The sequence below is a fragment of the Lemur catta genome, chromosome 10, assembly GCF_020740605.2.
Source record: "Lemur catta isolate mLemCat1 chromosome 10, mLemCat1.pri, whole genome shotgun sequence".
Taxonomy (NCBI): domain Eukaryota; kingdom Metazoa; phylum Chordata; class Mammalia; order Primates; family Lemuridae; genus Lemur; species Lemur catta.
The window spans coordinates 46,846,382-46,868,343 of record NC_059137.1 but is presented as its reverse complement, the minus strand read 5'-3'; the positions used below and the strand labels follow the sequence as shown (position 1 = coordinate 46,868,343).

Here is a 21,962-nt window from a genome sequence, read left to right as displayed (position 1 = left end):
TCCTGAGCTCAGACAATCCACCCGCCTCGGCCTCCCTGAGTGCTAGGATTACAGGCATGAGCCACCGTGCCCGGCCTCACACCTGTTCTTGAACCTGCCGGATACCCTTGATAGATCCAAATTTGACCAGTCTACTGTCAGAGTCCCCTGGGGTACTTGCTACAAACAAGTCTTACTGTATGGAACCTACGTGGACACCCAAGTGCTTCAGAGTCCTGTGAATCTCTGTGCCTATGGAGAGCTCAGTAAATATTGATCGAATGATCATGTTGATATCAAATATATAGCCTCTTCTGTAAGCTGTATCCGTGAACTCCAAGTTTCCATGAATCCAACTGTAGTTGAACAGTTTTAATTGTTTATATACATGTTTTAAAATCACTGAGTTAAAATATAATCCTTTTTCGTTGTGTGCAGCCATCTGATGCCTTAATTTTGGGGAAGATAAAAAACATTGATTGCGTCCTCCTTGCAAGGTATGGCTTTTTTGTTGTTTTTTTTTTAAGCTATCTGATTGTTACTACTACAGGAGAATTTAAATTTAACTTAAATTTTGGAAAGAGTAATGATACAGGTATGAGTTTTTGTGTGTTGGTGTAGTTAGAACATCTTAAGTCACCTTTATTTACCATGTGTGGTTTTGGGTAAGTAATATTGACTTAGGAGATCAAAGATGTTATGCCCTCCACCTTGGATTGGAAAAGTAGATCAGGTATCTAAAGTTGAAGCTCTGGTTTCGGTTCCAGCTGCAAGAAGAAATGTTTCCTTTTTTTCCCTTCTAATTATCAAGATAAACAATGCTTCATTCATGACCCCTTGTTAGTAGTAGTTGTATGTTTATGGGAAGCGGGTTTGGGGTCTCCAAAGTGGGTTACTTGTACTGTGTACACCGTTGTTTTCTTGATAAGGCTAGTGCTGCTCCATTATAATAGAGGAGGCAATAGGGTTTTTTATCACATAGTTAGAAATTAGTCAAACTATATGTATTAGTTTTCTATTGCTGAGTAACAAATTACTGCAAATTTAGCAGCTTAAAATAGCACACATTATGCCGCAATTTCTGTGAGCCAGGAGTTTGGCACAGCTTAGTTGGATCCTCTCCTTGGGGTTGCACAATGTATACTCAAGGGCTGTGTTCTCACCTTGTTCAAGCTTATGTGGTGTGGCAGAATTCCGGTCCTCGTGGTTGCAGGACCCTCACATTGCAGGACTGGGGCCTTCAGCTCTTAGAGGTGGTCCTCATTCCCTGCCACGTGGGCCTCTTCACAGGCAGTTCACGCAATGGCAACTTGCTTCTGCAAGGCTGATAGGAGTCTCTCGAGGGAGTGGTTTCCCGTGCCTTTGCCATATTCTAATGGTTAGAAGCAAGTCTTGGGTTCACCCACACTTTACACAGGGCATAAAACAGGGACCATGCTAGGATCTGTCTGTCGCTCTATATTTTTAAAATGGAAGTGGCTTCTTAGAATCCAGTAAATCTAAATTTTTGTTTTACATGGTCACTGGGGTGGGTGTCTGTGATCATTGCTACAGAGTCACTTGATTTTTTCCAGGCTCTAGGAGGAAGCGGTGTGGTACTCACCTGTCTGCCATTTCTCCTCTCCTCCTCTTAGGCACGGGAGGCAGCACACCATTGTGCCTTCAAAAATCAACTACCAGGCGAACATCTGGGCTTTGAAGGAAGAGGGTTGTACACATGTCATAGTGACCACAGCATGCGGTTCCCTGAGGGAGGAGATTCAGCCCGGTGATATAGTTATCATCGATCAGTTCATTGACAGGTGAGCAGGATCTAAAATGCTTTAGGCCCTTGGAGCTGGTCATTCCCAGCTCAAACAGATGATATATGGGAACCAGGGGAAGCAGGGAGGGCAGGGCCACACCACAGACTTCCTTATTTTTTTTTTTTTTGAGACAGAGTCTCGCTCTGTTGCCCGGGCTAGAGTGAGTGCCGTGGCATCAGCCTAGCTCACAGCAACCTCAAACTCCTGGGCTTAAGCGATCCTACTGCCTCAGCCTCCCGAGTAGCTGGGACTACAGGCATGTGCCACTATGCCCGGCTAATTTTTTCTATATATATTTTTAGTTGGCCAGATAATTTCTTTCTATTTTTAGTAGAGACGGGGTCTCGCTCAGGCTGGTCTTGAACTCCTGACCTCGAGCGATCCACCCGCCTGGCCCTCACAGACTTCCTTTAAGCTTTTCATTATGAAAGGTTTTTTTTTTTTATTTTTTAATTGACAGATAATAATTGTGTATTTTATATGTGTATACATTTTTTGATTTGTCAATCTAATTAACATATCCTCTCAGATACTTACCATCTTTGATAGTAAGAACATTTGATTTTTACTTTCCTAGCAACTTTGAAATACATAATACATTGTTGTTAACTATAATCACCATGCTGTACAATAGATCTCAAAAACTTATTGCTCCGAACTGAAATTTTGTGTCCTTTGATCAGTATCTTCTCACCATCCCCTGGCAACCACCATTCTACTCTCTACTTCTATTTTTGACTGAATTCTGCATATAGGGGAGCTCATGCCGTATTTGTCTTTCTGTGACTGGCTTATTTCTCTTAATTGTCAATGTTGTAGCCATTGATAGAATTTCCTTGTTTAAGGCTAAATAGCATTCCATTGTGTAAATATACCGCATTTTCTTTATCCACTCATCTGTTGATGAACACTTAGGTTGCTTCCACGTATTGGCTGTGATGAGTGATGCCTCAGTGACCATGGGAGTGCAGGTATTTCATACTGATTTCACCTCCTTTGGATGCATATGTGAAAATGGGATTGCTGAGTCATACAGTGTTTCTATTTTTTTTTTTTTTTTTGAGGAAGCTCCATACTGTTTTCCAAAACGGCCGTACTAATTTATATTCCCACCAACAATGTACAAGCATTCCCTTTTGTCCACAGCTTCACCGACATTTGTTCTCTTTGATCTTTTTGATAATAGCCATTCTGACAGGCATGAGCTGACAGGCATGATTGATGGTCCTGAGCATTCTCTGTATAGCTGTTGGCCATTTGTGTGTCTTTTGAGAAATGTCTATTCAAGCCCTTTGCCCGTTTTTTAATCAGGTTGTTAGTTTCCTTGCTATTTAGTTACGTTCCTTATATATTTTGGATATTAACCCCTTACCAGATGTATAGTTTGCAGATATTTTTTCCCAATCTATAGGTTGTCTCTATACTGTGGGAGTTTTTAAACACATGTACAATAGAATAATCATGAACTCTCAAGTTCCTAATTCCCAGCTTTAACATTTATCAATTCACTGCAATGTGTAACTTAAAAGATAAGGGCATTTTTATTTTTAAAAAAGGATAAGTTAACATTTTCTTAATATTATATATGTAAGCACATATATATAGTTTTCTGTATTGTTTCATGAACTTTTTTTTTTTTTTTTTACAATTGATTTACTCAAATAAGGGTCAAGAGAAGATCTCTCGTTACACGCGTGCACTTTAATAAGCCTTCTAGTCTGGAGGTTTCTACCCTCTTTACCGTTTTTGTTTTGGCTTGTGGCACCTCCCCACATCCTGAGTTTTACTGATTGCATCCTTAGGTGTCATTTAGTGTCTTCCCCATCCCCTTAGCCCTGGAGACCTGCACAGAACCAAGTTTGAATTCTTGGCAGGAATCTTTCTGGCTGCATCATATCAGAGTCATGTAATGCCTGGTTTTCTCTTCACGGTGTGATTGATTAGGTGGCTCAGGTGCTGGGGTTTTTGTCATTTAATGGCACAAGTAATGTTCCTTTACCAAAAAAGTCAAATAATAACAGATTGCCAATTTCTTGGGCCTCTTCTGTGTTTAGAAGTAGTTGAAGAACTCACAGGGGAAGTGATGGTCTCTAGAACCACCCCCTTGCCCCATTCTTGGTGGAAGTAACTGCCTCTCAGTTGTTTTGGATGGAGGCAAGAGCCTGTGGGGTGAGAGGGTGGGAGGAGTAAGTACCTCAGTTGAACCATTTGGTGGCTCCTCTCTCTGTCCCCCATCCAGTCACCCTAACTAGCACCTCAGAGCATCTTCCTCCTCCCTCTGATCCTATTACATCCAAAGGCTGCTTCTGCCTCTGTCTGCTATGGGAGAGAGGGTTATCCAGGCCAGTTCTGTGTGTCTTCTACCTTTCAGGGACTCTTCATTTCTGGTCCATCACAAGCATTTTTGACTGTTTCTTGATGGAATGAAACCATTATGAAATTGCTCAATCTGTAGGTCAGAAATGGTTGAGTATTGGCAATTTCATGTGGTTCAACCTAATAAATAATGGGGATTAAACTAAAATCATTACATGCTCCTCAGCCTGCGTTTTTCCCCTATAATTTATTTATATCTGACACTATGTATTTATTATTGGTATCTTTCTTTTCTTCTAGAGCAGCAGTCTCCAACCTTTGTGGTACCAGGGACTGGTTTCATGGAAGACAGTTTTTCCACAGACTGACAGTGGAGGGGGAGGGGACGGTTTTGGGATGATTAAGGTGCATTACATTTATTGTGCACTTTATTTCTATTATTAGTACATTGTAACATATAATGAAATAATTATGCAAATCACCATAATGCGACCTCTCTGCTGATGACAGTCTGTATTTGCAGCTGCTCCCCAGTGCTAGTATCACCACCTCAGCTCCACCTCAGACCATCAGGCGCTAGATTCTTACAAGGAGCACACAACCTAGATCCCTCGCATGCACAGTTCACAGTGGGGTTCCTGCTCCTATGAGAATCTAATGCTGCCACTGATGTCACAGGAGGCAGAGCTCGGGTAGTGACATGAGTGACGGGGAGCGGCTGTAAATACAGAGGAAGCTTTACTCAGCCACCCACCGCTCACCTCCTGTGCGGCCCAGTTCCTCACAGACCACGGACTGGTCCTGGTCCTGGTCCTCAGCCTGGGGGTTGGGGACCACAGCTCTAGAGTATAAGCCATGCAAGGGCAAAGACCCTCTCTGTCCTATTTGTACCTAATCACAACAGTGCCTGGCCCATATTTGCTCAGTCAGTATTTTTTTGAATAATATAACTAGGCATTCAAAGCAAAGGATATGCTGTTGGTTTGTGTTTAGGAAACATCTTGATCAAAATCTCTAGGGCTACAGCCAGGCGTGGTGGCTCACACCTGTAATCCTAACACTCTGGGAGGCCAAGGCGGGAGGATAAGGAGTTTGAGACTAGTCTGAGAAAGAGCGAGACCCTGTCTCTATTAAAAAATAGAAAGAAATTATCTGGACAACTAAAAATATATAGAAAAAATTAGCTAGGCATGGTGGCACATGCCTGTAGTCCCAGCTACTCGAAGGCTGAGGCGGGAGGATTGCTTGAGCCCAGGAGTTTGAGGTTGCTGTGAGCTAGGCTGACACCACGGCACTCTAGCCGGACAACAGAGTCAGACTCTGTCTCAAAAAAAAAAAAAAAAGAAAAGAAAAATTAGCTGTGCATCATGGCACATGCCTGTAGTCAGAGCTACTGGGGAGGCTGAGGCAGGAGGATCACTTGAGCCCAGGAGTTTGAGGTTGCTGTGTGCTAGCCTGACTGATGCCACTGCACTCTATCTGGGGCAACAGAGTGACACTCTGTCTCCCCCAAAAAAAAAATCTCTAGGGCTGTCAAAGTCCATGTGTTGGGAGGTCATGACTTAAGGAAGTGATGATAATATTTAATAAAGCAGAATATAAAACTCCATATTCAGAATGATCCACATTTATAAAGTAGTATAGATGATACTGGAAAGAAAAGTCTGAATTGGGCAGTCAACCTAGGATTAATTTGTCACTTACGTGGTATAACAGTACACTGTTAACTTTTTCCAGATCTTTTACTCAACATGCTGTAAATGTAGATGTTTCACATACTGGCTCTCGCAAGAAAACAGTTTGTCCAGAAAGATGATAACTAGTAAGAGAATAGGTATTGTCATTAGATCAGGTTTCATTCTGTGTTGGCTCTTAGCCATGCGACCATAAAATCTTCCAGTATTTGTTTTGTTTTTATGAGCCAAGTGGATAACCTGCCTTCCATTTTTTTTTTTTAAATTTTTGAGAAAGGTTCACACTCTTGCCCAGGCTAGAGTACAGTGGCCTGATCATAGCTCACTGAAACCTCAAACTCCTGGCCTCAAGCGATCCTCCCACTTTGGCCTCCCAAAGTGCTAGGATTATAGGTGTGAGCCACTATGCCCAGCTAACCTGCCTTCATAATGTTTCCTTGGAAAAGTTAAAAGTCTCTAATAACTACCTTTTATGGGATCTAGGATGTGTTAACCTGCTCAATAACTGGGTACCACTATTGAGAGTGTGGGCTGGAGGGTCTGGTGGTTAACAACAGGAGGAAGAAACTGTTAAAAGGATCCCCAAGGGAATATCATTTAGCATAAAATATCAATTTTTATATTGATTACATATTACAGTGATTTTTTGATATATTAGGTTAGATAAGATTTCAAAGCTAATTTTACCTGTTTCTCTTTTACTCATTTAATGTGGCCACTAGAAATTTTAAAATTACGTATGTGGCTCATATCATGTTGTCGGATGAATCTTCTAAATACTGCCCCTGGTTGAGCTGAGTGGCTTCCATTAAGCAGGCTTGGGTATCACGTAAATGATTTACCATGTGTTTGAATATCTCACAGGGGAAGAAAATCAGAACTTTTTACTTTGTGGCTACTACCTTATACGTGTTGTCCTGATAGCACATTTCTTCATAAAGTGAATCTTGGTATGTTGAGGCAGGCACCTGATACCTCCCTCCACTTGGTGCTGTCCCCAGACACAATGGTCAGCTAAGGGCTGTGCTGTTTTTAGTCTGAGGTTCCCAGACCCATACCCACTGCCTCAACTTGTAACATTCTGTGAAGCTGGCCGGTGGATTATAGAACTCCAGGGCAGGAGCCCTTGATCGGGAGGTTGCATCTTGGCTCTGTTTGGCCTTGGGCAGATCACTTCACCCACCTGCATGTTGGTTCCGTCTTCAAAATGGAGGATTGAACTTCCCCCAGCGCTGCCTGCATGTAGATCTAGAAACATATACTTGACCTATTGCCGTAACTTTGCCAGCACATTGTCTCAGAAAAAACATCCTCATCCTAAAGTGGTCTTCAAAGGCTAGAGAGATTGTTTAACAGTATGGCTATTTCTATTTTATAGGTAGCAGAACTTAAAGCATGTTGTTTTCTCTTCCCAGTGCTCAGCATAAGGGGGTGGGAGGGAACCAACCCTATGTGTACCGTGTGATGCGCACCTTAGAGCATGTTAAGATTTAAGAGTGACAGGTGGCTCTGATTTTTAGGGCTGTTTTTAGAAACATGAGGTTTCTGCTCTAATAATGAAATACACCCTTGAAGGAATCTGACGTGGCTGGAAGCTCTTTTAAGAAAATAGGGTTATTCGTTTCTGAAAATTATATTTTTTTCCTCATGCCACCTTCTAGCCAGTGAAGTTAAAAAACCTAGGCTTGAGAAAAGAGGAGTCCTGGGTGTGACTGTCCTAGAGAAAGCAGGTGGAGAGGGCAGAGGGTCCAGGTGTGTTTGTGTGTGTGCAGTCAGTCCTTGTGTCTGTTTCTCAAACATGCAAGGAAATGCCGAAGCATTTGAAGTTAAAATCATCATTTTTCATTTGTGACTAGGGCATCTATGGAAAGCAAAGTATATGTTGGTCTACAAACAAGAATCTGTTATCTTTTTCATTTTCCTATTTTTGTTGCACAGTGACAAGTTTCCTGATTCTTCCCTTGCCCGAGGCCCTGGACTCTGTGGCACCGTTCTTCTTCACAAACCAAACATTAAAAATCAGAAAATAGGAATTCATACCAAGGACATGTAGGAAGCTTGTTCACAGCAGGTTTCTACAGTGTCTTATGCCTCCTGCTGTATTGGGTCTGATTAATCCATTTCTTTTATCTTATAGAAGGTCCCCATTGTCACAGCCACAAGTCATTTGGCATTGAGTATAAAACATGGTTAAGACCGGGATTTGTTTCACTTCTTCACGGTCATTAAACAGTTAATTTGAACTGGGGAAAGAATTGACATTTTGTACTTAAAGAAAGTGGTCAGGCTATTTATACTTTAAAAGAATCTTGTAAGATATATATTCCAAGATTCATAATTTTCGTGTTTGTCTTGTTTGTATGTGCTGGGGACACCTGGCTCTCACTGTGTCACCTATGGGGAACTGAAGCCAGATGTTCTGTAAGTGGGGAAGAAAAAAAAAAAACAAAAAGACTTCATAAGGGAGTCAAAGTAATCTGTCCTCAGAATCTGGCTTTGCTATGTGAGACAGGGTCAGCATTCTGAAACCTCAACTACTCTGACGGTTCCAGTTAGGCTTTTTAGATTGTTTCTCCATTGATCTTTGCATGTTTTTATCCTGGCATCTTGTCTTCCATGTCTATTCGCCACTGTCCAAGGAGCAGTTGGGAGAGACGTCTGTCCCCTTGCTTACTGATTGGTTCTATGGTTACCGCCTTCCCTAGTGGAAACTATTCTGTTAGGTTGGTGCAAAAGTAATTGCAGTTTTAGCATTGTTGAAATTTGCTGTTTGATATTGGAATACACTCTTAAATAAATGTGGTTATGTTATATATCACTTTAATGCACATTTCTCCCTTTTTTTTACTAATGACTTATTACTTGCTATTTATTTGATATTTATTTTAGAGTATGGAAATGATATTAGACAAAAAGCAAATTCTAATGGTAATTCTTATTCGAATTCAAAATGGGTCATAAAGCAGCGGAGACCACTCACAATATCAACAACGCATTTGGCCCAGGAACTGCTAACGAATGTACAGAGCAGTGGTGGTTCAAGAAGTTTTGCAGAGGAGATGAGAGCCTTGAAGATGAGGAGCACAGTGGCCGGCCATCGGAAGTTGAGAGCAATCACTGAAGCTAATCCTCTCAGAACTACAAGAGAAGTTGCCGAAGAACTCAACGTTGACCATTCTATGGTTGTTCCGCATTTGAAGCAAATTGGAAGGGTGAAAAGCTCGATAAGTGGGTGCCTCGTGAGCTGAACGTAAATCAAAAAAATCGTCATTTTGAAGTGTCCGCCATTTCTTGATTGGATTGTGACGTGCGAAGAAAAGTGGATTCTCTATGACAAGCGACGACCAGCTCAGTGATTGGACCAAGAAGCTCAAAAGCACTTACGAAAGCCAAACTTGTACCAAAAAATGGTCATGATCACTGTTTGGTGGTCTGCTGCCAGTGCGATCCACTACAGCTTTCTGAATCCTGGCAAAACCATTCCATCTGAGAAGTATGCTCAGCAAATCAATGAGATGCACCGAAAACTGCAACACCTGCAGCTGGCATTGCTCAACAGAAAGGGCCTAGTTCTTCTCCATGACATCACCCAACCACATGTTGCACAACCAACACTTCAAAAGTTGAACGAATCGGGCTTTGAAGTTTTACCTCATCCGCCATATTCACCTGACCTCTCTGCAACTTTCTGCAGGTAAAATGCTTCCACAACCAGCAGGATACAGAAAATGCTTTCCAAGAGTTCATGGAATCCCAAAGCATGGGACTACAGGAATAAACAAACTTATTTCTCATTGGCAAAAATGTGTTGATTGTAATGGTTCCTATTTTGATGAATAAAGATGTGTTTGATCCAGTTGTAATGATTTAAAATTCATAGTCCAAAACCCCAATTTCCTTTGCACCGACCTAATGCAAAGGGCTTTAAAGATACAACTTCCTCTTTTGAGCCCAGCAGGGTCAGTGATGGGTGTGCTATTACATGAAGCGTGGTACTCATACCTCATCCCTGCCTGTGGGTTGTCAAGGGCCCTGTGTCAACCTAACCAAATTCTAAGATGAGACTTAGAGCGATTTAGAAGCATGATTATTCATTGCTTGGCCTTTGTTTTGTTTTCACTTACCAGCCTTGTAACTAAAGAAAGGCATGATTCTCCTGCCTCTCACACCCACCCCACTTGTAAAGCTTGACTTGAACGATACATTATAAAGTGGTGCACAAGAGTGGTTTCTAAAGAGATTTTTGCCATTGGAGCAAAGCAAGACTGTTTCCCTATTTTTCAAAAAGGCATTCTGTTGTCTCTTCCTCTTTTCCTTGTACATGGTCCCTCTGTTTTCTAACCCAGTTGTTAGATATGTCTGTATATTCATGTCTGCATGGGGTAACTGATGATACGGCCTTTCTTTCACCCCAAACTGCTAAATATCCATGCCATGGGCAGAGGATTCCAGCAATTTCTACACTTGACCTTCTTCCTCTTAATTCTTCAGATTATTATAGGAATTCAATTCACCGTATTTATTATACAAGTATAAAAAGGAACAACTATCAATAGATCTGTAAACTGGAAGGGTGCCCACATTATATTAGGTTTTGGGTTTGTTTGTTTTTTTTTTAAGGATCAGAGCAGTAGGACCTACTAAACCGCATCGATTACTCTCAGAAATACCTCAAGGTGATACTGTTCTGCATGAGGCCCATGGTTAATGGCTCTGCTTCAAGAAAGCAGTGAAACAAACCTTGGAAGTGAGGACATCTAAAACGTTTCCTGGCTCTGCCCTCAAATCCCTCTGTCACTTAGTGTCCTTATCTGCTAAATGAGGGTGTTGGATTGATTCCTAAGAAGGTGTCCTCCTCCTTCAGATTATTTCTTCATCAGCTTATTTTCTTGCTAGAAGAACTGGGAGAGGCTCGAGTGAGCTTTTGTGATGCGTTCTTACTCATCAGGAAAGTCCCGCTGTAAACACACTGTGCTGATCAGTCGTGTCAGTTTGTTTCCTTCTCCCATAGAGAGGCCCTGCCTGGGGCTTCCCCCATGATGTCACAGTGCACAGCACTGGGCCCTTGGGCCAGGGCCATGCTCTGAAGTCAAGTATGTTGTCAGTATCTTTGCACCCCATGTGGACTAAAAATAGTGTTCTATGGTAAAGAATTGCCCAGCAAGCCTTTGCATGGCCTTTTCTCCCATCCCTGTCAGCAGCTATTTTTAACTCTTTCTGTTCCCACAGCTGCCTGCCAATCCCCCTCTCTCTCGGCCTAGAATGTCTCCCCCCACGTTTGTAGAGAAAACAGAAGCTGTTAGGCATAACTCACCTTCTCCCTTTGCCTTCCCTTTCACTAGTTACTTGCATCCCCTTTTGTTATCTTCCTGCCTTGAATTGGGGTCAGCTACTCCCCTGTATGAGATGTTCGTTCTTATGTTCTGTTCCATAACCTAGTTCTGTTCTTCTTACCTCCTCGCCATACATCCTATAATGAAAAATGCCAAGCTCCCGGTTTCTTAGTTCCTACTAGGTGCCACAGTCAGTTAATCCCATTTATCGCATACAACGATCATTTCCCCAGTTTAGAGTTGTGCAAACAGATCTTTCCTGTGTTTCAGACACTGCTAATTACCACAGCTCTGGGAGACATCCGCCATGTACCTTGTTATTCCCTTTTACAGGTGAGGAAACTGAGGCCCAAAGAGATTATCGTCACCACCTGTGTCAGAGCTAGGACTTTTGTTCTTGTGCTCTTGCTCAGCATGCTGTTTATCAAGACCATGAAAAATACTGGAACAGAAGGGAAAATGTGTAACCTGTTTGTGGAGCTGTCTTTCCTCACTGGGCTATAAACAGCTATTGGTGTTTCTCCTTCCTATGGCACCATAAGCGATGAGGGGCTCTCATGAGACAGGAGTGGGAAGAGCTTAATGATGTTGGTTCAAATTCATAACTTTGCGGTTCCTTCTGTTTAATAGGACAGACTCACTCCACTTCTTAACCTGTTGCTTGCTGTTTATGTCCAGATTGCCTCTGTCTTGTCGCTATCCCTGCACATTAGTACTGGACTGTTTGAATAACCTTTTAAATGAGAGTAGAATCACTTCCCTGAAACCACCTTTCTTACGAGAAGCCATCCTGGTCTGCCAGTAGATTAATTGACTCACGTTCCTGCGTGTTGAGGCTTGTGGACACAGACAGGTGTTTGCTCTCAACTTGTTTACAACTCTGCATTTCCTCAAAGGAAACATTAACAAATGGCTATCTTCAAGCTGATTTAACATCTTGATTCAAGAAACAACCTGTCGGTCAATATTTCTCTGGACTTTTCTCCCCCTCTGTGTCTGAAAGTGCCCCGTGTTCTCTCCTTGGCTGTCTTGAACTCATTTCTCTCATTTTGTCTCGCTCACTCTTCCACGGGCAGTTTTTATTTGTTTGTGCACTAACTTTTCTCAGCACATATCCCTGCTTGACAGTTGTGAGCCATTTGTTGGGTACTATGACATCAAAATGTCGTACTTTGAGGCGGGCAGGAGAGACATACAGAAGCAGATTTTCCATAAACGGTAGTTACTAGTGCCAAGCACTTGCTTCAGCTTGTCTTGTTCAGTCCTCACGTGGACCATGTAAGGTAAATGATGTTACTCTCACTTTAAATATGAGGACACCAATATCATGGAGGTGCAGAAGTGACTCTGCCAGGGGCCACAGCTAGTGAGTGGTAGAGCCCCAGATCAGTCGGTCCCCGACATCTGTGTTTTCCAGTGGGATCCCACGCTGAATAGTCTCCTTGCATAGGTAGAGGGGTTTGCTGGTAGAAGCAAGAGTAGGGGGCAGACCTTCAGCATCGGTACTTTATTACTGGAGAAACCATATCTCAAACCGTATCAGAGTGTGTATTAGCTTCCTATTGCTGCTGCAAGAAGTTATCACAAACTTAGTGGCTTAAACAAGACAAATGTATTATCTTTTAGTTCTATAGGTTAGGAGTCTAACATGGGTCTCACTGTGTTTTTTTTTAAAAAGGGTGTAGGCAGGGCCGTATCCTTTCCTGGAGGCCCAGGGGAGAATCCATTTCCTTGCCCTTTGTCACTTGCATTCCTTGGCTCAGAGCCCCTATCCATCTTCAAAGCCGGCATTGGCGGATGGGGTCCTTCTCATCACTGTGGTGTTGACACCTTTCCTGCCTCTGTCCACATGTGTGAACCCTTCTGATGACATTGCACCCACCTAGTTAATCCAGAATCAACTTTTTTTTTTTTTACCTTTCTATTTTAAGGTCAGCTTGTTAGCATCCTTAATTCCCCTTTGCCATGTGTGGTGACATAGTCCCAGGTTCTAGGAGTGGCATGTGTACACCTTTCCAGGGTGGGGTGGGCATTATTTAACATAAAATGGAGATGTCATTACATTACAGTCTGTTGGGATATAGCCACCAGAGGTTTTTGCAGCCTTGTTTTTATATTTAAACAAGGGCGTAAGTGGGTGTCTTAGTCTGTTCAGGCTGATTGAACAGAGTACCATAGACTAGGTCGCTTCTGAACAACAGAAATTTGTTTCTCACGGTTGTGGAGGCTGGGAAGTCCAAGGCAAGTTGCCGGCAGATTCCGGTGTTTGGTGAGGACTGGCTTTCTCATAGCTGGCACCGTCCCGCTGTGTGCTCACACGGTAGCCCGGAGCAACTAGCCTTCTGAGACCTCTTTTATAAGGGCATTAATCCCACTCATGAGGGCTTTGCCTAATCACCTTCAAAAAGTTCTACCTTCAAAATAGGTAGAATTAGGGATTAGGATTTCAACAGAGGAGTTTTGGAGGGACAGACCTTCAGACCATAGCAGTGGGGATGTTGCTAATACCTTGTGAAGAAAGAACTTGTGAAGTCATTTGCCCAAGACCCCACAAACATTCAGTGATAAGATTCAAATTCAGGGGCAAAACTACATTTCCTGTGTTTTCTCCATGTCACTCAGAAAACCTTGCAATGAGGGTAAACTATGGTTCTGAATATAGCAGAGCTGTTTTGGCTGGAAATGGGCAGTGAGCTGACAGGCTTAATTGGGTAACAGCCCCTGCTTTGTGGTACATGACTGGCAAGTTTATTCCAGGCTTCTTGCTGAATTGTAAGATCTTGGATTTCTCAGAAGATCCTCAGGAGGAGGACAGGTGCTATTAAAATTACACATGTTTCATTCTAGAATTTCTTTTGGGTGGTATCATCCACTCTGCTCCACTGTGGTTGTAAAACCTCATTGCTCTTGGTCAGCATTAACAATGCCTCTTCATTTCATGCCGTACTGGTATTGCTGTTTCTAGAGATTGGAGTTTAGATCACTAAACGGTTCACTGAATGTGTTGATACTCAAGTTAGCAATTTGGAACAACTCAAATAGGTTGGGCAGACTGTAAAGAGGCGTTTCTCATTTGTACCTTCCCTTCTAGTATCTTGGTAGTATAGCCCCAGAACTATTAGAAACTTGTTTCTAAGCCCTGTTTCTTCTCCGGGGCCACTTGCCCCTTTCAAGGTCATGTGCTCTGAGGCCCCATGTGGTGCTCACTCCCAATTCTGTCTCTGGCCCAGCCCACACTTCTGAGCTGCTGTAGGTTATCTGGGCATCTTGGTTGACTTAATCCTAATGCCCTTCCGAGTAGGTAGATGAATACTATGTTTTATGATTCAGATATGGGGAATCAAAAAGATATGATAATTTGCTATAAGCCACATAGTTAGTAGCTAGGGAGTTGTGTTGAAAGTAAAATGCAAAATATTCCACCTGAGAGAAGGAATTAAGACTGAAGTCAATAAGTATCACAGGTATGTGACGTAGCATAAAGGTTGTTTTAAACACATGATATGTCTTAAGGTAAAAAAAGTTCAAAGCAAAGGGAGGAGTGACAAGGCAAAGGGTGGGCACAGACAGGAGAGAGGGTGGAGATAGGTAAGGGGATGTTTCGTGTGGACATCTGTTGGGGTCTAGCCACTGGAGGGTTTTGTGGTCCTGTTTTCATAACCACAGTTGTGAGCGGGAATATTGCTAATGCTTGACTCATCAAAGGCTGAAACCAAGCCAGAGCTGGAATTAAGTGCGTGGCATCATTTTATTGATCAGTCTTTCAAAAAGAGAAAAGCCTCTATTTATACAGGCTGGAATTGTCATTTGGCCTCTTCTTCAACCCCGTCTGGAAGCGCGTGGGGGTTAACTTAGCATTTCCCCTAAGGTGGCACCTGTGACTAAGGTTTGGGAGATTCGCGCTGTTTTCATTCCTTCAGAGCCCTGAGGCCTCTTCTCCAAGGGATGGCTTCCATGCCAGCTAGTGTCCCTGTTTAGCATATGATATCATTAGAGTAACAGGTGAATTTTGGTCAGTGGACATGGAGCTGTGTAAATGGGACCAGTGAGACTGGTTCTCTGAGCTGTCCCTCACTCTTCTACCCCTGGAAGAGGACATCACATCGTCTTCCTTCCCCTGTTGGCTTCCTTTGCCCATGCCTCTCCTGTTCTCCCTCTGTAGGAAAGATTGAGGACCCCCTTTCCTGTGTTACTTGTGAGTTTAAATTTAGAACAATTTAATGGACAGAGAAAGTAGCTTGTTTGGAAAAATTCTGGCGAGAAATTTCTGGGCGACTTGTCACTGGGTTAATTTTAGCCTCTCTTTTGTGGATTCAAAACTGTTTTACCAATAACTTGAACTAAGAGACTTTAGAACTAATTATGGCTGGGAAAGGAATAAGCTCAATTATGAGGCAGCAAACAAGACAGATTCCCGAATGCGCGGCAGGATGACAGCTGCTTTCTTCAATGGGTCAGTGGCATGAAAAAATACAGATGGGGCTAAGGGCAGGAACTACCCTTAAAGACATGACAGTTAAATGCAAAGTAAGTACCTTGTTTGTGCCTTGAAACCAGTTGCTTTTAAACGAAACAACTGTTTAAAAATAATTTTCTTGGAAGACATCAGGGAAATTTGCATATGCTCTGAGTCAAAGCCTGGAATTTGCAACCATAAAAGAGCTAACAGATGAAGCAAGTTTGACAAAGTTTTAGAAATTGTTGAATCTGGGTAATGGGTATGTGGGGTTGACTGTATAATTTTCTACATAGTTGATGATGAAACATTTTCACATCCGCTTCTTAAGTCTTTTACCCGGCCTTCCTGAGCCCACAGTTGAGTTGTACCTATAATCCAAGTGGTTACCTTGTCACAGCTGCCAGGCCACAGACACTTTAACTCCCATTGAGTAGCATTTGCCACCAGCCTAGCACCAGAAAAACTGAATACCAGCCTGAAGCTGCTTTTTAAACAATTGCCTTCAGCTTATTCAGAGCTATTGATTCTGGAGTGAAGACCAAGATGTTGATCTAGATACATTTGATTTGCCAGTCCTCAGAGGATGGAGAGATGGCTTTCAAAAAAAAAGAAAAAAGATTATTTTTCCCCCACTTTATTTTGTAGGACCACCATGAGGCCTCAGACCTTCTATGATGGAAGTCATTCCTGTGCCAGAGGAGTATGCCATATTCCCATGGCTGAGCCGTTTTGCCCCAAAACGAGAGAGGTACGTAATCTTTCTGGAAGGTGTTCCAGAATAAGTCATAAGGACTTGGGGCAGCATCAGTGTTAGGTTAATCGGCTGAGCAGGTGGTCCCTCTAGCCCCCTTAAGTTTGCTTTTTATGCAAGGTTTTATGAAGAGTTGTTTCCCTGTGCTAATAATGTCTTCACTACTCTCAGTCATTTGTAAGTTGAACCATAGTTGCAATCTACCTTTTAATAAGTTTTGATTTTGCTGTCAGGATATCTTTTAAATAATTTACTATCGGACAGCGTGTTACTCAAAAGTATACAGTCAGGAGCCGGATTACTTAGGATCAAATCTCTGCTCTTCAGCTTAATAGCTGTGGGTTACTGGACAAATTATTTAATGTTTCTGGGCTTTAATTATCTCATTTGTAAAATGAAAATAATGATAGCTTGTACCTCATAGGACTGTGCAAGGGATGAAAGAATTAATATTTATGAAATGCTTTGAACCATGCCTGTCCGTTATGGAACATCCAATGACTAGGAACTGCCTTTATGAATTAGATTACTATCATTGAGTATCTGGAAATGGTCAGATTAGCATCTTTTGCCTTTGAGCTGAGCTTGGCCATTACTGCCCGACCTCCTTCAACATTACAGCAAAATGTGAGAATGTGGGGCAGCCCCCCAAGGGTGAATGGTGGCATAAGGTGAGGAGACCAAGCCATAGCTCCCCAGGAACAGAAATGGTGACCACAACTCAAAAGTCCATCATTTGGTCTAGATGCGCTACTTTTACAATCCCAGGTTTGAAAGATCAGAAGTATTGTCAGAGGTGAACTGCCTCATGAAATCTACCTTGTGAATTAGCTTAGAGACTATAAATACCTAAACATGTTAGTCATTCAGATAATTTTAGCACCTGCATGTAGAGAATAGATGATTTCTTTTAGCATTTACATTCAACACTACATAATCCTGGAAAACCTGTTTCCTTGTAGTTAAGAGCAAGGGCACTTTAACCTCACTCTGGCCTCAAACAAAAAAGATGTACCACTGCACATTGATTCTCTCTGACTTCCATGAAAGTATGTTTGTTGTTTAAAAAAAAAAAAAAGGCAGGTGAAGTTTGTATGTGTCTATATAGTACGTGTTTCTGGATAGTTCTCAACAGAATGTATCAGAATGGTACTAGTAACACAGATCTGCCCACATAATAAAGCTGCTATTGCTATCCAGGGGAAATAAAGTGTCAATAAGGCTCTTGTCCATTTCAAAATGGGGGCAGCTTGGGAAAAAAGTAGGCTAAGAAGAGAATCTGCGTTAGCATGAATCGGAGCCCTGGTGCAGTGCAGAATACAGAGACTTGGGGAACCGGGAGTGGAGGTGGGTGGGGAAAGCATGAATGAGCTATACAGAGCACATGTAAACGTGGCACTGGGGTGCTGGTTTCCAATAATCGAGTTTAGCCTCCTGTGAAACCACATTAATCTAGCTTTAGGACCCCACATAAAGACTGAGAATGTGGGGGAAGGCGGTTTAAGAAAATGACAGAAATAAGCCTTCAGAATATTTCTTTGCAAATAGAGTATTTTTGGAAAGTTAACAAAAAAAAAAAAAAAAAAAAACCCTTGGTAACCCCAGTGGTTTCCCTTGGGGAGGTGAAGTGGGTTCCTAGGACACAGGGTGGGGGAAATGTTTTTCCAGAATAATTTCCTTTTGCACTATTGAAGTTTTATACCATGTACAAGTATTACCTCTTCCAAAAATGGTGTCACTCCTATTCAGTTTTTCACTTCTATTTCATCTGAAACTTCTGAAAGTTCTGACACATTAACTATATTTAGCCTGGTGATCTAACATTGCCAGGGGATTTTTTGTGTGTGTGTAGATTGTAGTGGTTTCGGTAGTTCCATTGTGATTACTCCATACAAGAAAATGAAATCATCTCAGCCTCAGACCCAGAGGTTGCTTGTGGTTTGTATTTTCTGCTACCTTATCATGGTGTAATCCGTTCTTGTGCGAGTGCAAAGTGCTGGTTCTGGTGGCCGACCCATATCCATAGCCTCCGTCTCCTCCTCACAATCATGGCACCTATCTCCCGGGGTGGTGGTGATGACATAATGTCACAGGCCACGGTGCACAGTACTTGTGACCTTCCTTTATTCATCTCTAGAAGCACTCTGAAGTTCAGCCAACACGTACAGTTCAGTTATTCAGGATCTTTAAAGACATTTAATGAACCAGCAGGATTGGACTAGTTATGTCTTAACTTTGGGGAGAAAAGACAGGGGAAGGGAGGTAGAGATTTAGGACCTTGCATTTAAAACCTGTACTTTTTAGGGAAAAGTGTTGATGAAGCATAATCTTATTTTCAGTATTTATGAGATAAACATTATGTAGCATCAGCTGTTCATTGTCCATAGCTTGTCTTGGTTCTGAATTTGGAGTTGCTGAGGCTCTTGTTAAAATTCTTTTCCCATTGCTGTGGCATAGTATAAGTCACTTTTTAAGGAAATAAGTTAATTTGCTTATGTGATTAAGACATGTGCAGATAAGACTTTGACCTAGATTGGAGCCTTCTATTGGCTTTGAGTGACTCTGCTGTACATATGTATACACACACACACACTATCCCAGGAACTTTTACCAAACATGTGTAGAAGCTGCCAGTGTTAATAATCATTAGAAGACCAGCTTCACATTTATATATACGGTGTTTACAGTGTGCCTGGGATGATTCTGTGCTTGTATATACCTTAGTTCATTTAATCCTCCCTATATCTTGTTATGCAATATTATTATTCCTAATTTACAATTGAGAAAACAGGCACACAGAGGTTCAGTGACTTTGTAACAATGCTTCCACAGGTTAATAACTAAGTTGGTTGAAAAGACTTTTTAATTAAAAGGGAATATTGAAGCATCAGCTAAGAAAAAAATGAAATTAATGACCTGAAGATTAGATGTGTATTATTAATTAAAACACTGGAAAAACTGATCAGACGTTTTAATGGTATATGTAAAAATCTGTGCTTGGCTCTAAAGGAATGACAGAATAAATTTATCATTGAACAGAAAAAAAAATCACAACCTCATTCTGTTTTCACCTATGGTCCTTGGAGAGACAGCGGGCAAGAGAAATCACTTTGTAACCAAAAAAAGCTTTACAAAAGTCTTCAGATTCTATATAAAAAAGCAATGAAAATTAACTTCTCAGGGGCTTGGAAGTAGAACTCAGCACATTTGTATGAGGAGATCTGAGTGGTGAGAGGTTAAGACCTAAGGCTCAGGTCTATTCACAAACCAGTTAGTCTCTTAGAGTTGTTCAGAAGTAAGTGAAATGAAAGCATCTAAACAAATGCCTGGTGCACAGAAAAAGCTCAGGGTTTGCTCTTATAGCTGTGAGCTTCCTTGTGCAAAGGGCTGGGGAACAGGATTATGTAAATGAGGTTAGGGCCTAGGAAACACCAGTGTGTGGTCTTCTGGGTTCTGAGGGCCTGGCGGGTACTTGGGATTTATAGTGAAAAATCTTCTCTAATTGAGTAATTAACTTGTTAAACATTAGGGAACAATAAAATTTTGAGTTGTATATATGCTTGAATGTTTTGAGTTTCTGGTTCTTTCTTTTCTAGGTTCTCATAGAGACTGCTAAGAAGCTGGGACTCCGGTGCCACTCAAAGGGGACGATGGTCACAATCGAAGGACCTCGTTTTAGCTCCCGGGCAGAAAGCTTCATGTTCCGCACCTGGGGGGCAGATGTCATCAACATGACCACAGTTCCAGAGGTGGTTCTTGCCAAGGAGGCAGGAATCTGCTATGCAAGTATCGCCATGGCAACAGATTATGATTGCTGGAAGGAGCACGAGGAAGCAGTAGGTGGAATTCTCTTCTGAGCATGTATGGCATGGGTTTCTGGGTGCCGTAAGCTAATACGAGAATGTCTTAACTGTTTGTTTCTGTTACACTAGTTTAAGAAAGTACTTTTCAATAAGGTTTGAAGTTAGGCATTACCAGATATATTCTAGAACAGATACGTTCTATAATTGCCATTGGAATATAAGAACAAAGATCTTCATAGGCAAAGAAAGAGACCCTTTTATCCAGGATCAACAGTGAACAGTATATCGTAGGCATAGAGATGTGTTGGGAATCCTATGGAGACGTGGGCCTTGTTTTAAGGATAAAGCTGTATTTTGGTTGTAATTCCTTCTGCTATGCTGTTGTTTGTTTTCAAGGGGGGGAGGAAAAACTATTACACTTTCCTGGTAAAAGGACTCTATGCTTATATCCATCTGTTTAACCTACCATGGCTGGATTCTGTCCTCTGGCATAGAAAAGTGACAGCAAACAGACAAGACCTTAAAGAGCCAATATTCTGTTTGGGAAGATAGTGGTTAAGCAAACCAGTGTAAGAAAGCTCACGGTTATAAAGAAATAGTGTGGTGTGAGGTACAGGAGTATCTATCCAGTTGACTGAGCCAAATATTTAAAGTCTGAGAAGGCTTCCTGGTTTAAGTGTGATTGGATAGAGTGGAGAGGAGGTGGTGGATGGTGGGGGGAGAGATGCAGTGTGGCAGGGCCACATAGACCCCATGATAGGGGTTTCAGATGGGAGGTCAGGGAGGGCTTTTAGGCCGGGCAGACAGCAAGGTCCAGCTGGAATGTGAGAGCACTGGAACAATGAGGTCACCCTTCCAAAACAAACATTTTCTTTGTGGAAAACTAAACATCTGCAAAAGTAGAGAGTATAGTATAATGAATCCCAGGTACCCATCTCCCAGCTTCCACAGTTATCAAACATGGACAGTCTTGCATCATGTATGTGCCCCTACCCACTTCTCTCTCCCCTGCCCTCATTTTGAAGTTAATATTTTTCTAAAAGGCCTCTTAAAAAAAAAAAACAAAACAAAACCACAACACCATTATTGTACAAAAAATGCTGATATTAATTTCTTAATATAATCAAATATCCAGACTCTTTACATTTTCCCTCTGATCTCATAATTTTTAAGTTTGATCAAGTCAGGATCCCTGGCAATTCACACATTGCATTTAATGTAAGTCTCTTTTCAAAGGAGGAAATATAGGAGTGAGTATTCTGAAAACATCTCCAAACAGGCCCTTAATGCCATCTCAGAGAGTTGCTTGTTTCACCGTCCAGTTTCACATAAGACAGGGTTAGATATTCTTGCCCCTGTTGTCCATCCGTGTATATGGTACTTGGCCATAGATGAGCACAGGTTCTTTGTTTTTCATGAATGCCTTTTTCTGACTCCACAGCGTAATAAACTTAAGAAACAGGGTACATTTTATGCGAGAGATTTTGTAAATTCTGACTTTAAATCACAACATAATATCTGGTTTGGCAGCTTTGGCAACCTAAGGGACAGCTCAACCGCATGATGTCAAGAAGTTGCTTCTAATTAATTGGAAACTCCAGCCCCTGCCACTCCCTGAAAGCAGATTGTTTCTTCCTGCTTGTGGCTTTCTGCTCAGTCTAGTAACATGGTCCTTTCCAGAACCTGCGGTGATTTCCTTTAGTAAGCCAAATGAGGTTCAGAAAGCAGTCAGACCTATTTTATTTAAAAACAGAGAAACTAAGCTCTGTATAAGTGGTACGGCTTGAAGACGATAATGTTAACGCCACAAGGAAGGCACAGA

General features: G+C 41.9%; 1 protein-coding gene and 1 long non-coding RNA gene across 2 annotated transcripts in view; one reads left to right on the top strand and one right to left on the bottom strand.

The window, feature by feature from the left end:
- The window catches only part of LOC123645635, a 38,787-nt gene that overhangs the window by 5,886 nt on the left and 10,939 nt on the right, over positions 1 to 21,962 (bottom strand). The window contains exon 3 of the long non-coding RNA XR_006737688.1: positions 1,583 to 1,725. This is a non-coding gene — a long non-coding RNA (uncharacterized LOC123645635). The remainder of the gene's footprint in view (positions 1 to 1,582; positions 1,726 to 21,962) is intronic.
- LOC123645634 (methylthioadenosine phosphorylase) overlaps positions 1 to 21,962 on the top strand; it is a 42,081-nt gene that overhangs the window by 12,398 nt on the left and 7,721 nt on the right. The window contains exons 3-6 of the mRNA XM_045562089.1: positions 418 to 476; positions 1,614 to 1,781; positions 16,232 to 16,334; positions 19,934 to 20,173. Coding sequence (XP_045418045.1) covers positions 418 to 476; positions 1,614 to 1,781; positions 16,232 to 16,334; positions 19,934 to 20,173 — 570 coding nt within the window. The remainder of the gene's footprint in view (positions 1 to 417; positions 477 to 1,613; positions 1,782 to 16,231; positions 16,335 to 19,933; positions 20,174 to 21,962) is intronic.